The sequence below is a fragment of the Bidens hawaiensis genome, unplaced genomic scaffold (assembly GCF_021521415.1).
Source record: "Bidens hawaiensis isolate Kalapana, Puna unplaced genomic scaffold, B.hawaiensis_p1.1 tig00023401_1, whole genome shotgun sequence".
NCBI classification, from domain to species: domain Eukaryota; kingdom Viridiplantae; phylum Streptophyta; class Magnoliopsida; order Asterales; family Asteraceae; genus Bidens; species Bidens hawaiensis.
In genome coordinates, this window is record NW_027493668.1 from 119254 (window position 1) to 137792 (window position 18539).

General features: G+C 38.2%; 1 protein-coding gene across 1 annotated transcript; it reads left to right on the forward strand.

The window, feature by feature from the left end:
• The first annotated feature begins 15635 nt into the window (after window positions 1–15635).
• On the forward strand, window positions 15636–18245 carry LOC143567419 (uncharacterized). Its single transcript, XM_077053849.1, has 5 exons — window positions 15636–15896; window positions 16008–16058; window positions 16835–16968; window positions 17057–17148; window positions 17961–18245. The coding sequence occupies exons 1-5, from the start codon at window positions 15636–15638 to the stop codon at window positions 18146–18148; spliced, it is 726 nt and encodes a 241-aa protein (XP_076909964.1). The 3' UTR covers window positions 18149–18245.
• The last annotated feature ends 294 nt before the right edge of the window (window positions 18246–18539 follow it).

An 18539-nucleotide genomic window follows, 5' to 3' on the forward strand; every position in this document is an offset into this window, starting at 1 on the left:
ACCATCCAAGGTTTGCCATCAGCTCGCATACCCCTTCCCTTATCTTCAACTAACTTCCCTTTCTGAGGCTTTAACAACTCAAACTTCTTCTCTTTCACGCTTTCTTTCCACACGATCTTCCCAATTATTCTAGCCATATTGTCATCACTCCTATTAATCAATCCCAATTTAGCCAAATCCTTCACCTCACACTCAGGCAAGGTATTGAGCGATATCAAAGTCCTCTTAAAATATTGAATCCCATCAAAGCGTTTAATCACAAATAACTTTAACTGCTCATCATACAGCCAGCAAATAATACCTTTCTTCGACTCAGCATACCCCTTGATATTGTAACTCTTTTTGAACATTGTTGGAACCGCTGGCTTCTTTGTCTTAACAAACCACTGAGCATAGCCTTCTTTCCATCTCGGCTGTTCTTCCCACTCAGACTCATCTGACACATCCATATCTAGACTCACATTCACCTTGTCAATATCTGGAATATCATGTTCTACACTATCATCCACAATCTCACCTTCTTCTATCTCACTATCAATCACAATCTGTTCTCCTATCTTTTCAATCTCATCAATAGTTAACACATCATCTGTTAAATCATCATCATCACCCAACATTTCCTCATCATCAACAACAACGACATTCTCACCACCTGATCCACCTGATGTACCAGTTAACACCCCCTGAGATGTGGAAGTCCCAAGAGTTTGTTCAGTTCTTGGCAACTCACCACCTGCACCTTTCGATGCATTGGGATCATCGTCTCTATCTTGTCTCTTCTTGGTTCTCAACTCGTCGCCTTTGCAGCTCGTCTCCCCCTGAGATGCTAAGAACTCTTTAAGGGCATCAAATAATTTACCGTGTTCAACAAGGAGGGACGACTGTAACTAGTTCTCTGCCACAATTCCCTGGATGGCATGAGTTTGGACGAGATTAATTCTTGACTGTTTAGCAACCACCCGTTCAAAAGCTGCTATCCTCTCGAAATCTGATAAAGTAGCATCAAAATCAAACCTTATGTGAGAAATGTCTTGAGCATACGGTGGAGGAATGCCCAAGCTAACTGGAATATCAGAAGTAGTCTGAAAAGTAACTGCGGGTGGTATTGAAACAGGCATCCCCGCAGTAGCAACCAACGTTGACTCAACAAATCTTGCAACAACCTCTGATAGAGTGACAGTAGGAGGTGGCAAGGAGACTATCTCCGGTGCTGTAAATTGAAACGTGGTCGGAGGAACACCAAAGGATGACGATGTGGTCACCACGGGAACACTTGAGGTAATCGGTACTGTCACAGTCATAGAAGCAGGAACCATAGTCATACCAGATAACGAGGGTGGAGAGAAACGAACCACCCTTGAGCTTTCACCAACTCCTGAACTTTCAACAGCTCTGACCTTCTTCGATCTTCGTACCAACTTGTCTAACTCCTCCTCATAGTCAGATTCACTGTCATCCGAGTCTTTCTTTCTCTTGCCATGTATTCTTTCTTGTCTGACCAGAATCTGTTGTGCTTCAGCAATATCGTCAGTGGAGGAGTCAGAGTCGGTTCTCTCATAATCCGCCACAGACGTAGCGACCATAGAAATATTCACACCAGATGCCTCAGCTACTGGGGCTCAAACCTCAGCAGCTGGATCAATTTTTTCCATGTCAAAGAACCCTTGCCCTCCAAAGGCGACTTCAAGATCGACCTGTTCTACCGGAGCTGCAACAGGATCAGCAGGCAGTGCTTGTTGTACCACGGGTGGTGGTTGAACCACAGGAGGTGGTTGAGGAACATTAGCCTGTTGCGGTGCCGGGTCACGAAATTCATCTCCTGGAGGAGCAATATAAGCAGGATTCACCAAATAACCATATAAAGCAGTGTGCCGCGGACGAAGTTCTGGTTTGCTACGAGCACCTGATGACCTACATTGCGCAAAATTCTCTTACTTAAACTTTCAACATAACGGATAGGACGTCGTTGAGGCAGCGTAGGGGCTACGTGATTCAGAATCATCTGTAGGAATCTCGGGTACATCAAAATCTTTCCCTGGCGACCGCGCGTCTCTGACGATCAATTTCATAAAACACCATCTGACTAAAGCTATAGGGCTTGTTGTAAGTCAGGGCAGTCATTACAGATTGCATCATTGCCCCCATACCGTCTGTACCAGCTTTACGACCCGACATGCACACTATCATCACGTGCATCAGAAACCGCCACTGATCTAATAAAAATCCTTTTCTCCGTTGAGTGTCACCTAACGGACCCGAATAACCCATACGCAGAAACGCACCATCTCTAAATGGAGCCGGAAAATCTGTTGGATTATCTGTAGTTTCAGCCCCGAACTGTAAAGCGACCCTTATTTGATCTGCCGAGAACTGTACCACCTGATTGTTCACTGTAGCGCGCATAACCGGAGATTTGGTAGTGAAATGGGGAGAGTAGTCGTGATGGCGTGAAAAATACGTGAGCGAACGAGGAATGAAATGATCTCACGATAGTCGTTTATACCACTAGCATCCGGATCCAAAGTGATAGACATGTTGTGACCCGGAAAGAACTGTCGGTTGTTGTCACCACCTTCGTTACCACCACCACCACCAGCCCCTGCCACAGCAGCCATATCTGCACAACAAACGGTCTAAGTTAGAACATTGACGTAGTAGATCATAACTTCGCCAGTTACCATGAGCGAAATTATGATATCTTTTATGTTTAACTTCGCAGAACCCAATTTCGCCTGAGTAAACAGATCAGAACACTTAAATAATATAATCTTGAGCAGGCGAAGTTAAACATATGGCGAAGTTGAGTACAACTTCGCCTAAACCCTAACTTCGCCTGAGAACAAACCATAACACTTAAGTAAAATAAGCCTGAGCAGGCGAAGATAAACATATGGCGAAGTTGAGTACAACTTCGCCTAAACCCTAACTTCGCCTGAATCTGAAACGGCGTAGCACTTGATCCTTTCATGGTTTTGTTTGGTAGTTTTTTGAGAATGAAACCATGAAAAGATTGTTCAATTGAGATCTAGAAGACCAAATGAGTTACAAACACAGTAAAAACAGATAGTTTATCGAGTGTTTAAAGGGTTGCACAAACAATGTCACAAATCGGATCACCAAGGCTTCTGATTATCACCATTAATATGAATTATAAGTTAAACCGATCCTACACACCTTTATCATGGACAAGAAATAGATAATAATGAGGTTCGATTCAAGGTATAAGTTCGCCGAGGGTTAGAAGTGTGTGGGTTTAAGTTCGCCAAGGAATAAGTGTTTGGAAAATATATGACCAAGTTGACCAGCCTTTTCACTTTATATAGTTTTGAAAATCCATGGGCGAAGTTAAGGTTAACTTCGCCCCTTTGACAACTTCGCCCCTAAGTCAAACAGCGGGTCAACTTCGCTGTAGTTATAACTTCGCCTGATCCAACTTCGCTTAATAAACAACTTTGCTTTAAGTGAGATTAAAGAAAAAGGAATCAAAACTAGTAACCAAGAGTTTATTAAAACGTACCAAGGTATAAAACATAAATCAAAGTAAAGATAATTATTTAAACGGGATCAAATTTCAGTCTTGACGAGAACCCGCATGTTTTAGAGAAGATCCGAACAGGAATCATACTAATTAAGTGGCTGTCACATAGATCAATGTTCAGCGGTATTATGACATAAAGAAACAGGTTGTAAGCAGGTATAAAACTTAGTATGGTTTTCATCGCTTCAGTGATACGGATAAGGTTCAATTAAGCTCAAACTTTAGATAGACATCACATGATAGATTGTGATGCCTCCTATCTATTCTCAAAGCGTATTTGGCTTTCCCCAAGTCACCCCGAGTTGACTTCGACCCGTAGTGTCTGATTAGTCAATGTGCATACACCTATCTTTGGAGTCTTCTTCCCGTTCACTCTCGTGCTTGAAATATTTTTTCTTGCCTCTTTCTTGATATTTGACACAACATAAGCTTCAGAAGGCTTAACAATATACATGGTTTTTTTTTTTTTTTTTTTTTTTTTTTTTTTTTAATAAAGACATTAATAAAGCATCAAATTGTAGACAACTGCAAGTCCCGAATCTGGATCACTGCAGGTACTTGACGCTATCTTCTCGGGAATCAGAACACTCACGGGCTCGTGTATGACTGGGTAATCACTTTTCTGCCTATCATTCGGAAAGATGTAAATGGAAACATGCACAACTCAGAATGATTCTCCACATTAAATCGAGGAGATTTAATTTGTATCACTTCTACTTTTACGCACCATAGAAAGCAACCATAACATACAATGACTGTTCTTGAGTCTTTTAGGCCTAATAACTTCACCAGTTAAGCACACAAAAACAGTTTTCTATCACTTTCCAAGGTTGGATCAATTTTCTTTTAAACATTGTATTGAAACTTCTTTCGAAGTTATAGACTTGAAAAATTATATCATCTCCCAAAATAAATTTTAAAATTCTATCGCCCCGATCAAGTCAAAGTCTTCAGGTAAACGGCTATCCTGAAGATCCAATGGATCAGCTGGACCCACCACATACGAGTATGTGTCCTGCTAACTAAGTATGAACGACTATTTTTCAGCGAAAGAACAAAAACCCATCATAAATCGCCCCGGTCACTTTCAGTCATCTGGTTAATGGCTATCCTCATAATCTACTAGTAGAAGTAAGGACCAAACATATCCGAAGATGTGTCCTTCAAACTTAAGCAACCGACATAATTTTAAGCGATAGTGATGTTTTTTTTTTCTTAAAACGGAAAACAAGGTTACTCGGGATTGATCATCCCATTAAGCTCAACAAGATTTTGAAAACGGGATCGGTCAAACGCTTTAGTAAAAAGGTCGGCAAAATTATCCAAATAATCAACCTTTTCAAGCACAATTAATTTCTTCTCAGCACAATCCCGTATAAAGTGATGACGAATGTCAATATGTTTAGTTTTGCTGTGTTTGACGGGATTGTTAGTTACTGAGATTGCAGCAGTGTTATCAATGCAAATAGGAGTTTGAGTGAAATTCAGACCATAATCGCACAATTGCTGTTGTATCCATAGAACCTGGGAGCAGCAGTTTGATGCTGCCATGTACTCTGCTTCGCAGGTTGAAATGGCTACTGAGGTCTGCTTCTTGCACTGCCATGAAACCAATCTTCCTCCGAGAAACTGACACCCACCCATTGTTGACTTCCTGTTCTGATTGCAACCTCCATAGTCGAAATCTGTGTAAGCTACCAAATCTAGTTCTCCCCCTTTCGTGTACCACAATCCCAACTTAGGCTTGCCTTTGAGATACCGCAAGATTCTCTTCACTCCCTTCATGTGAGATTCCTTCGGGCTTGCCTGAAAATGAGCACAAAGACAAACTGCAAACTGGAGTGTCAAATGGGGTGCTATCGTCCATCTTGAAGCGTTTGAGCATATCATAGACATATTTCGTTTGATGAATAAACATCCCATCTTTCTTCTGATCTACCTGCAATCCCAAAAAGAGAGTTAATTCGCCCATGGCGCTCATTTCAAACCTCTTCTTCATGACTGCTTCAAATTCCTGACACATGGTAACTTTTGATGCAGCAAAAATGATGTCGTCCACATAGACTTGAACGAGTAGAAAATCTCCCCCTTTTCTCTTGATAAACAGCGTGCTATCGATCTTTCCTCTTTCGAACCCATTCTCAAGCAAGTAATCGGACAAGGTTGCGTACCAGCACGAGGGGCCTGATGTAGCCCATATAAGGTTTTACTTAGTTTGTACACATGATCAGGAAAATCTGGGTCAGGGAAACCCGGAGGTTGTTCAACATACACCACCTCATCGACTTTACCATTAAGAAAGGCACTTTTCACATCTAACTGGAACACTTTCATCTCTTTATGTGCAGCAAATGCCAAAAATAGTCGAATTGCCTCCAATCTTGCCACAGGAGCAAACACCTCGTTGTAATCGATTCCTTCTTGCTGATTAAACCCCTTTACTACCAGTATTGCCTTGTTCCGTATGATTATCCCTTTCTCATCTCTTTTACATTTAAAAACACCCACTTTTTACCGATGGCATTTACGTTCTGTGGTTTTCCAACTAATTTCCATACTTCCATCTTCTCAAACAGTGCTAATTCTTCTTGCATGGCTTCAACCCACGAGCTATCCTTTAGAGCCATTTGATAATTCTTCGGTTCAATCTGGCTGATGAAGCAGGTGTACAAGCATTCATTTATAATACCCGTGTCTTTAATGCTTGCGTAAACACATGTGTGTTCATCCAAACTTCTTCTTGTTTGAACACCGTCAGACAGATTACCTATCACGTTCTCCAAAGGGTGAATTTTGTGAATTCCAGTAGTCTGAACCGGACCGCTTCCAGATTGTTTTCTAAATTTGAAGAGAGTTCATCAGTGTGTGATTGATGTTGAGAGTGAAATGGATTGTAGAATTCTTCTTTAGTGGAGGCAGCAGGAGTATCAACGGCACTTGACGAGGTTGTTTGACAGTCATCGTATTGCGGACGTTGCACAATATTTTCCTCCTCGTCATAAAGAATCTGTGAAGCAATTTTCTCCTCAACTTCTGCAAAATCCAAGTAGGGCACATTAAAAGATTTGAATAGTTTATCATAGTCGAAAGCTTCAGCAGGTCCCGTGCTAGGCCCTGGTGATTTGTAACTCGTAATGTCAGTGTTACAGACCACCTCAACCTTGCTGTTCGATAAATTAAAGACTCTTCTGTTGGGAGTCCCAACAACATATCCGACTAAAATACCTTCGTCGGCTTTCTCACCAAATTTCGAGTTTGTCTTTAATATCGAACATGGGGACCCGAAAGGTTCGAGACCATTCAGGTTTGGCTTTCTACCATGCATAAGCTCATAACAAGTTTTATTTAATCTTTTAACAGTTAAAACACGATTAAGGATATAATAGGCTGTGGCAACAGCCTCAGCCCAGAACACCACAGGAAGTTTAGCATCTGCCAGCATGGTTCTGGCTCCTTCGATTAGCGTTCTATTCTTCCTCTCAGCTACTCCATTTTATTGCGGAGTATACGGGGCGCTGTACTGATGTTCTATCCCTTTCTGTAAGCAGAACATCTCCATCTGATAGTTCTTGAACTCTGTACCATTATCACTCCTGATGTACTTAACCTTTCTCCCAACAGTATTTTCAACCTTGGTAATCAAGTTAATTACCAACTGGACAGTCTCATCTTTTGCCTTCAGAAAGTATACCCAAGAGTATCGAGAGTAATCATCGGTTACAACCAAGCAGTATGACGTTCCACCTAGACTCTTTACATTCACAGGACCAAAGAGATCCATGTGTAGTAGGTCTAGGGTACTGACAATTGAGTTAATCTTCTTGGAGTGATGAGGCTTTTTGTGTTGCTTTCCTTTCTTACACGACAAGCATTGATCTTCAAACTTAAAATTCTTCAAGGGAACTCCAAGTAGCCCATTCTTGACAATGTAATTCATTTTGCGAAGATGTATATGTCCCATTCTTCGATGCCATAACTCTGACTCAGACTCAGTTGCCTTTGACAGAAGACATGACTCTTCTGTTGTCATCTTAGTTGACCTCATATCCATTACATACGTGTTCTTTTCTCGTGGAGCTTTCATCACCACCCAGGCCTCTGGTATCTTGAAACCAGGATAAAGAACGATTGCCTCATTTTTAGTAAAATGCACCGTGTATTCTTTGTCACAAATCTGAGAAACACTCAACAAGTTATGCTTCAACTCTTCCACAAAATTCACCCTCTCTAACTTCATTCTTCCATTCGTCACAGTTCCCATACCACTGATTCTACTTCAACTCTCTCCAGCGAAACTGTCAACAACCTACATATTGTTTCCAGTCACGTAACAATTTCTTGTTACCAGTCATGTGCCGGGAACAGCCACTGTCAACAACCCACATATTGTTTACAGCCCTGTTTGACTGTTCCTGCACAATTAAAGAAATAGATTAAAATCTGGGGATCCAAGACCTACTGGTCTTGGGTCGCTTAAATCTATTGGCCGGCATCCAGTGCTTTGGTTGCCCAAAGTCAGTTTGAGGATGGTTTCTTTAAGTTCTGAAAGGAAACCTTCTAGAGGACTGGCTATGAGGCCATCCAAACCTTAGTGAATTTACTGAATTATAATTGTTGATTTGGTAGTTGACTGGGAAAAAATGAGACTGATTTCTTTGAAATCTTGGATTAGTCCAATGACTGAAATTTGGTGTGTTCACATTCTTACCAGTATCATAATTAGTATTCGTTTTATTCTCCGTTTTCGGAGGCCTCATACCTCTAAATTTTCTCTGTTTTAAAGGACAATCCGCAATAAGGTGTCCTACTTTATTACATCTGAAACAACTTCTGTTATGAACTTTCGTCTCAACAATTGTTGCAGATTTCGAGGTTGCATTACTAACCGTTTGTCTAACATATGGTGGGACAAACGGATTTAGGGAAGAATTCTTTTCATTGCACTTATATTCCTCCCCACGTTTTAGCAACACTACCTCTTCTTTTATCTCACCCGATTCGGATGACTTATCCGAATTTGATGAGACAGAGCTAGGGACAGAAATCTCAACATTAGAACTTGACTTACTCGTTTCGCTCTTATTAATTTCAGGTTCATTAGTCGAAATTTTGATTGGAACTGTCTGACTAATCTCAACATTAGCGGATTGCTGATTACTAGGATCATAAGTATAGTTATTGTTATACGGTGGTGGAACTTCAGAAAATCCAATTCCTCCTTTGTTAACCGGGGAACGTTGAACACTCATGATGTGATCTAGCATTGCTGAAGAATTTCTAAATTGTTCAATTTTTCTGTTTAGTTCCACCACTTTTACCTGGTAATCAGCTATCTGTTTATCTTTTTCAGCAATTATTTTGGTCTTTTCTTCTAACACTTCATAACTAAGATCAATTACTAGTATTTTTTCAGCTAGACTGGTTTTAAGACTTCTGATATCCTTTTCACTAGCTTTTATTTTTACGGAGTAACTATTTTCTCTAGTTTTAGTATAGTGATGATCTTTTTTTAAGGTTTTAAATTGTGTGTCCAAACTAACAAACTGATCAGTTAATGTTTTCAATTGTTCAGACAGATTTTCACATTGTTCACAATGAAGTTCAGAACTTACCTCAGAGAGCTGATCGTTCACTTCTGCCATATATGCTTGATTTTCTCCCGTCTGCTTCTCACTTCCTCCAGTTTCGATGTTTTCCAAATTAGCCTGTTCGATCACTTCCTCAACTTGTATATTCAAGTTGTATCCACCATTCTGTCTAGATACCATAGCCCTATTTTCACTACCGCCCCCATTCTATTGTGCAGTCCTGTTCTGACTTTGTTCGACTCTCTCATTTGTACATTCCTTAGCAAAGTGACCATTTTGTTGACAATTGTAACATCGAACCTTTGATTTATCAAACCATGGTCTTTCTCCAACGAACTTTCTACTCGTTTTCTTCATGAATCTCTTTACCCTTCTTACTATCATAGCCATCTGCCACTACAGGTCCATCTCTTCCAAATCATCAGCATTGATCTGATTATAGTCTTCATCCAAAGTTGCAGGGTCGACTATTTTACCTTTGATGTAGTTCTCATAAGATGCAATGAAGGATGCATAGAGAGCTAACTGCTGTTCAGCTGATTTAACACTCATGGGCATCTGTGAGTAGTTGTAGCTTGGAACATTTGACGAGAAATTTCCAGTTGTGGCTTGAGGTTTTGAAGGATTACTACCTCCAGCTACGAAACATACGTCACCATCCATATTGAGAATCACATGACCATCTCGAGTTGAGTTTGAGTTTGATTCTCCCTTTGAGTAGTAGGCAGAAGATTCTGATTTTGAACTTGAGCTTGGAGAGACTTTCGCACCATACATTCCTGTATCCTGAACCTGATCAGTTGGTGTCTCCTTCCGAACCATGTTAAGTTCAAAATTTCGTAACTTATTGACCACTGTTTCCAAATCAATATTGGCAAAGTCTTTATCTTCTCTCATCAGAACAGTGTACATTTCCCATTTCGGTGGAAGAGCATCAAGAAGTTTCTCTACTATCTCTTCTTCCTTGTATTCAATGGAGTAATTACTTAGTTCGGTCATCAAGTGATAATATCTTGTGATGATATCGTCAAGTGATTCATTTTTCAAATACTTGAATACAGAGAATTGAGTTTTTAGCAGCTTTGTCTTGGAAGCACGTATCCCCACATTACCTTCATATCTATTTTCTAATGCTTCCCATAGCTCTCTAGCAGTTTTGTATTTCTTGAAGGTATGAAGAATCTCTTGTGGAAGAGCCATTGTTATAGCTGCATGAGCTTTACTCTCTGCCTCATACATTTTCTTTTCCTCCTCTTCCATCTTACTGTACTTCTTAATATGTTCACGACCTTCAAACAAGGATGTTGGTGGAATGTATCCTTCTTGAATGCAAACCCACATCTTAGCATCTTGATACTTCACATACTGTTCAAACCGATCTTTCGATGCAACGAAATCGGTACCCTTAAGCATTTTTAGAGCTTTAGTTGCTGAACCGGCTTCAACCTCCATCTTTACCAGTTCTTTAATGTTTATTGAAGTCATAGTTGAAAGAAACACGACTCGAAATAAAAAGAAAGTACTTTTTGTAAACAGTGATAAGATAGCGAAGTTATTATAACTTCGCTTGAAGCTTAACTTCGCTTGAAGCTTAACTTAACTTCGCTGAACACTCAACCTCGCTGCTTCCTAACTTCGCCTCTTATTAACTACGCTTAAACCTTATAAGTTCGCTTAAACCCTACGTAAGTTGACGGCAACTTCGCTTGATGAACACAAGGTTTTGTAGGTTTTAATTGGATGTATTGCGAGGTATGCGGAGGTGTTTTAGGGTATATTTGATGGTGGAAGATGGGCAAGACACAAAAACTAGGTATTTCAACGTAAACTCAATAGTCGAACGGAACGGTCTTAACACCCGTGTGATAATCCCGAATGTCGGGTCCCAACTTTTGAATGTATGGTCGATTCGGATTGGATCTTAATCAATCATGTCATAACTCACACAAAATTAATCATGTTGACAAGCGAGTTAATGACGGGTTACTATGTTTAGAAAGATGACCGTTTGTTAAAGGCGGAATCAATAACAAACATACGGTTGCAATGAATATTCAATGACAGAAGACACACACCGGATTCACTCAAAAAATTTCCATTTATATAATGTTAATCATACAAAAGGATAATCGATTAGGGTTTAGAAGGAATCCTAGGACAGCCGTCACACACAAAATATTCTCTCAATTAATGTGTCGGTCTTATCCGTATTATATCGTCTCTTCCTTTGTGTGTCTTTCGTGTGCCCTTTATTCTATTTATAGGCCTGCCAACCTAAGACAGCTGTCATTCCTTCTAGAAACCCTATCCGATAGTACATATTCAAATTACATATTCAAAAATAAAACTAAGTGTAAAACAAGTTCAGATTTGGTAAACATAGAAGTGTACTCGGAATCAGTTTCCGGGTAGACTTTACTTAAAGAATATTTTACCAAGTAAAAATTCACCGAGTAGACTTCAATCTTCTTGGATTTATCAAACTTTGCTCGACAAATCCTTACGAGCAACCTTGTTCTTCTATGATCCTGTTCGGCTCATTGTCAGTTGAACAACTTATTGATAAGGCGTACTCGGGAGTACATACCTTACTTGAGCAGAACCTTACTCGAGATAACTTAAAGATATTCTATTAACTCATCAAGTATACTCGGACCAAAATTATTAAAGAATACCTTGCCCGGTCTTCCAATTACTTGGCTTCTTGGACTTGGTGACCATACCTTACTCGGAAGAGTAAAATACTTGGTCTTGAAGAACAATCCTACTTGACAAAGTGAACCTTGCTCGGATATGCCAAATTAATGAACCTTACTCGGGAAATCACCAAAAAGCATACCTTCCCCGGATATCCACTTAAGAAGACTATTTGAAGTAAACTTTGCCCGGAAGGCAAAATCTCGTACTTGGCTAAGTAAAAGCTTACTCGAAGGTCCAAGGTGTGCCCGGATTCAATACTTAGCAGTTTCTGAGGAGCTTGAGAAGATTCCAATCTTCCGTATTCTTCGTTTAGGTCAAATCTCCTCATTTGGGTCAAATTCTTGACCCGACACCGAACCACACAATCACGAGCAAATTGCTCTGATACCAATTGTAGGTTCCCAGCCGGATCACACAGGAATATCTCGTAACACGAGGGTGCGGAATCCCCACGTAATACGATACGAGCGTAAGATGGATAATACGTTGAACCAATAAAACAAACATACGGCACAATACTAATAAACTCGATTGTATTGCAACACTTCAACACGTGATATCGATAATCACTAACACACGTTCGGAAAAAAACTTGTTTCAATAAGCCGAAGTAGAGGTATAAATAGACCTCGATAACTTCGCCTAACATACTAGGCGAAGTTGTCATAACTTCGCTTATCCTCCAAGTTCGCCTACATCCTAGGCGAACTTATGCAAAACAATATTCAAAACCAAAACAAACAATCTAAAACGATTACAGACACATACAAAACACAAGATACTGAACTACTGACATTATGCACCAACAAAGTTCGACAATCATCGCCTCGTAATCGTGCCAATACCCGACGTTTTTTTGAAGTACGTGCCGGCAAGTTACTACGACCGACACACATCGTTTTGCGTTCCAATCTGGTAGTACGTGCAAAGCCCCGAAGTTTTAACGGTTTAAGCTCGATACGCGATATAGAGTAGAAGTGTTGCTCGATTGGTTTTAAATATCTAACTCCTAATACCCGTGTGAGGTAGGGGTTTTGTCTAAGTTATTATTTTGTTATTATAAATGACTTAGACCATAGTCGGGGGTATAGCCCAAACCTTGATTTCGATTAAGCATAATATAACTTTTCTTAATAAAATGTTATAGTTAAGAAATTAATGTTTCTTTTTTAAGAAGAAACTCAGTATAGATGTTTCTTCCTGAAGAAGAAAAGAACATATAATTGGTAAATAAAGAAAGGGACTAAAGGTTCAAATGTTTTATATAAACAAATGATTTTATCAAGGTTAAAGCTATACAAAACAGACTAAAGGTATGAAGTTAGATCGATGATCAGTAAATTGTGACTCTGCGTGCGAACGATTCTGTCATGTACCACCTTAACCAACTACTTTACTGTAAACGTGCTAATTTGCGTTTAGAAATACATATTTTGAAAAGTAAAGTAACAAACCTTGAATCAAAGCTTCCATGGAAGCATAACCTGTTATGCGTTCAATGAATCAATAATCCACTTTTTCAGCTAGTTCTGTTCGAATAAACTGTAACCAAATAACATCAAACAAAAAGAAGCTAGTTTATGCAGCTATTTCATATAGCATGTAATATAAAACAAAAAATATAAATATGATCTCTAAAGAGATTGTGTCATTTTTGTATTTGGATCAACAAATGGCCAACTCAATCCCAAATGCTTACCAAAAATCACAATCAGACTTTAATTTTCTTTCAATATGACTAAAATTAAGGTAAAGGGTTAAGTTTGGTTTTGGTTATTAACCAAACGGAACCGAACCAAAAACCAACAAACTAATCGAAAACCGATTGGTTAATAAAATCAATTAACTAATGGCTTAGGTTTCACTAATAGTCGAACCTAACTGTACACACCACTCACGGAAATCATATAAGATCCAATCATCCAAATAATTGTAATGAACAAATTCTTTGTACAAACAAAAATTGTCAAATTTCTATACCATGACCTAATAACCTAATCGCTAAAATCAAACACACTTATTCAAACACGTTAAACTTCACTAATTTACAAAACTATTGAAAACGGTTACAATTTTCAAATTAATATAAACTCAATCAGAAGACTGCTCAAACTAAAAAGAATCATTCTCTTGAGTAGAACTTAATGCATAATTGAGTGAAGCTGTATAACCCTTCATTCTGAAAACTATATGAACACAATTAAATACGAATAACATTAACGATTATAGTTTAGATGAAAATCGAAGTCAACGTTTTAGGGTTCGTACTGTTGATGAGCACGAATCATTTTAGTGTTTAGATGCAACATGAAATCAAATATTTAGGCTTAATAGTATTTATGAAATACAAATCGAACATACCTTATGAATCGTTTACTGGATATCGATGCCGCTTGATGTTTTCATGAGGAATCAATTAGAGACATGCATTGTTCGAATCAATTGAGGAATCAACCTATTGAATGGCCACCGATTCTAATTTGTAAAGCAGACGACTCGGATGGAAGTTAATTGTTGTGTTTAAGGTTTTCAGAATTGAGATTGAGAGAGAGATGGAGAGACCTGTGAGATTTTTTGAGAAGTTATGACCCGTTTAAAGAGCTATTTCTCTATTATCACCAAATTTATGAGAGTAGTAGTTTTGGCCGGAATTGAGGACAGTTTCTAGTATCACTAAATTGATGAGAGTAGTAGTTTTGGCCTGAATCGAGATTTAGGGTTTTGTTAATTTTGGGTGATAGGGTGGCTGAGAGGGAGGGTTTGGTACCACAGAGAACAACAGAGAAAGGATTCAGGAGGTGTTCTAACCCATTTAAGTGTATCTGGGTTTGGTAAGAATCATGACCCGCGAAATTTAAACCTTAAACGGGTTAAAACCGGGTTAAATCAATGAGAATTCACCATTTTAAATCAAGCAAATTTGGTGGTTCCAAAAAAAAGGGGGAACGGCCACATCACGACACATAGGATTTTTAGGTTTTCGTTTATATATATTTCTAGTTTTTATCCCCGTATTGCGAGGGTTGTTTTATATTGTTTGTTCTAATATTTATTAATTTTTTTAATTTATTTTTTTTATTGTATGAAAGTTAATAATATACTTTTGGTTTGATTACAAATTGTTACACAAATAAATGAGATGTTATTACCCGGTTTAAAAACTATATGGTTTTGATGAGACCCAAGACATGTTTATTTTTTTTACTAGGAAATTGGTTTTTTATTTATAAATAATATTTATGAAAGTTAATAATATACTTATAGTTTAATGAGACCCAAGACCCGTTTATTTTTTTTACTATCAAATTGGTTTTTTAATTTAAATAATATATATATATATATTTTAAAATAAATAAGATATTATTTTTTATTATATCCTATTTTATAGGATTTTTACATAAATAATTTGATGAGAATAATTTTTAATTTAATGAGATGTTATAACCCGTTTAAGGAATATCTGGGTTTGATAAGACCCATATCCATGAATTCGGGTCAAATGCATGAGAAGTCTCCATTTAAAAATCAAGCATATCTGGTGACTCCCAAAAAGGGGGAGCGACCACATCGCGACACATAGGATTTTTATGTATTCGTTTATATATATTATAGATTATAGATATATGGTTAAATATTATTTGAGTAAACTACAAAATCGTTATTCTCTAAGTTTGGTGACTTTCGTCCACAAGTATTATTAATTTTTTTTCCATACCCTTGGATTTTTCACAATTGTTGCTAATATCATATATTATTGTTATTGGCAACACTTGTTCCGGCGATTGATTGATTCCACCAGAGTTGAATGAATGAATGAGACTTCAGTGAGGATTTGGTGGCCTAGCGTCTCTTACTCTCACCCCCGCCAGCAATTATTCTTCCGTCGTCATCGGAGACGACTGCATAATAATAATTTGAATTTGAATTTGAATTTGATTGTGGCTTCTTCTTCTGTTTCCTCCACAACCAAGTCCGTTTCTTCTTTCACTACCTCCTTAGCATCTCCGCCTCCACCGCAATGGACCTTCACGCAACGCCACATCCTCCTCCTCAATTTCATCGCCTGCGCGGTATATATATGTTTTTTCTTTTCTGCTGATTGTTAATTCATTACCCTTGACAAGAAATATAATTGTGTTCAAGGAAATGCAATCACTGATTTCAAATTCCTTTTTCTGTAGGCGGGAGTTTCTGCTACGGTGCTTTTCTGCTCTACCATTCCTACCCTTTTGGTATATATTTTTCTGTTTACTGTGGACATTTTTATCATTTTAAGCCTGATGTTCCCTTGCTAGTTTGTCTTAGATGCTTCCTTTGGCCAACATCTTCTAGGTGATGTTTGGATTTGTGTTTTAGAACTCAGTTCTCTGATTATCACAATACCCAGTTTTTACTGTTTCGATAAACAAGATCCGCTTCTTATTCTTATCATCTGATTATTTTGGATTTTTTTTTTTAGAGAAAATATTGATCCTTTTATATATAACACAAACCGAACTACATCTGGATAATGGGTAAGCGAGCAACAAGCTGAGCCGCTATCCCCTTTTGAATCGCAAAGCCTATTCTACTAAATATAAATCCTTGGTTCCTCGGGCTCTGCGAGTCACTGGATCAGATTTATCAGTTTCATACCATCTGAAGGTCTGAACATGACTGATTATTTTAGGGTGAAATAAAATTACTTATTTACCCGCTTTAACCGTAATTGGAGGACATGTGTTTCCATTGAACAAACCATCTATATGTTTTTTAATGCTATTGTGCTGGTTTCATTAATCTGTTATTTCTTAGATAATCAAAATTTATGGAAATACTGAGGCATTTTAACAGAAGAAGCCCATCCAAACACTAGTTTACACTGCCCTCTGTTTCTGATTATTGGCTCATATCGCTGTAGCTATTGTCAAGTTATGTTAAAGATGGAGATTTGAAATGAAAATTAATTTCAACTCAATTACTTATGTTGACCATTTCTACTCTTTTAAATCCGTTTTGTCGGCTGAAGGCTTTTAAAAGGGCTACAGAATCGCTTGAAAAACTGCTTGATGTTACTAGGGAAGAGCTTCCTGACACAATGGCTGCGGTTCGTTTATCTGGAATGGAAATCAGTGACCTAACAATGGAGCTCAGTGATTTAGGGTTAGTGAAATTTTGTTTCATAAATTCACTGGCATACTTGCTAAGAGTCATATTTTATAATTCACATCTGGGTCAACTTTGTTTGCAGCCAGGAGATAACACAGGGTGTTAAAAGCTCAACCCGTGCTGTTCGTGTAGCTGAGGAAAAATTGCGCCAATTGACAAACATGAATCCATCAGGTTAGTACTTTATTCTCAACCGTCACTTGATTTTTCTCAGAGGTTGCAGTTCCAACCCATTTATGAGTAAACGGGTCTGATTGTCTCTAATGGGCCATTTTTTTCTAAATTAGCTAGAACATTTCAAATGGATCGAAAGTCGCCCAAAATTTATTATGCAAATAATTTTTTAACTTATATATCAAAATACATTATGTTTGTAATGTTTTTGGATTGTATGTTGCATATTATTATTTATAAAACTTGGAAAGAAAAAAACAGTGTTTGTCAGCTGGCCCGTCTATCCCTACTAAAAAGTAAAATTGACTCTTTTTGACATGTTTTCCGGACCACCCATTCTAGTTAAGGGTGTAAACTAGCCGAGCCGAGTCTGGGCTTAGGTCTATTAACAAAAGAGGGCTCGAGCTCGGTGGTTGGCTCATTTAGAGCACTATTTCTAAAGCTCAAGCTTGGGCTCAACTCCTTTGTTATTTATTAGTTACTTTGTTTATATACACCTATGATTATTTTGTATATATATGTTATAATTTTTATAAACCACATAATATGTATTACCTATTATTTTTATCTCAATTCTGTATACAATAACAATCATCATGCAACTATATATTTGACATGTGAAGGTCTGGCTCAACCTCATTTATTGAATGAGCTTTAATATAAGCTCAGGCTCATTTAAGCTCGGCTCGATTCGAGCTTTTGGCTAGCCAATCTCATGTAGCTTATGAGCGGCTCGACTCGTTTACACCCCTACCTCTATTTTTACTCAATTCTTTTGGAGCCTGAGTTTTACGTTATTTTTACTTGGTTAGCATCAATGCAGCAGGTGGTGGTCCAAATAAAACCCGAGCAGGCGGGACCAGTGGTAGCTAGAACAGCCAGGGGAATACGAGAGAGCATTGTGAAAAGTCGGGCATACATGCAAATGTTTTTCTCGATTACTCACTTTGCCAAGGTCGCCTTTAACTACCTGAAATCAACTGCAAAGCGAATAACTTGAAAATGGTACCACAGGTACATCATAAATGTTGCTTTTGTAACAAGAATGTTAAAAAGTCTTCCCTAAGTGATTAACGAAGTTTATTTCGTTTTCTGTTAACATTTAATTTCTTTTGTTTAGTGGTCTAAAACTGAGGTTACGAGTTTATAGTCTCCTTAGAAACATGGGTGCATTAGAGGTGTGTTTGTTCCGTTTCTTTTGAAAACCTAACTAATGTTTTTTGAACACCTAATGTTTGTTTCTTGGCTGTATATGATCACGCATTGTAAGATACGCTTATTTGATGTCAGTGAAACATAAATATGTTTTACAAATACGAAACGTAGGTACACATAAAACACTTAAAAAATGATTTGAATGGTCAAGGCATAGTTAGGTTTGACCATGTAAA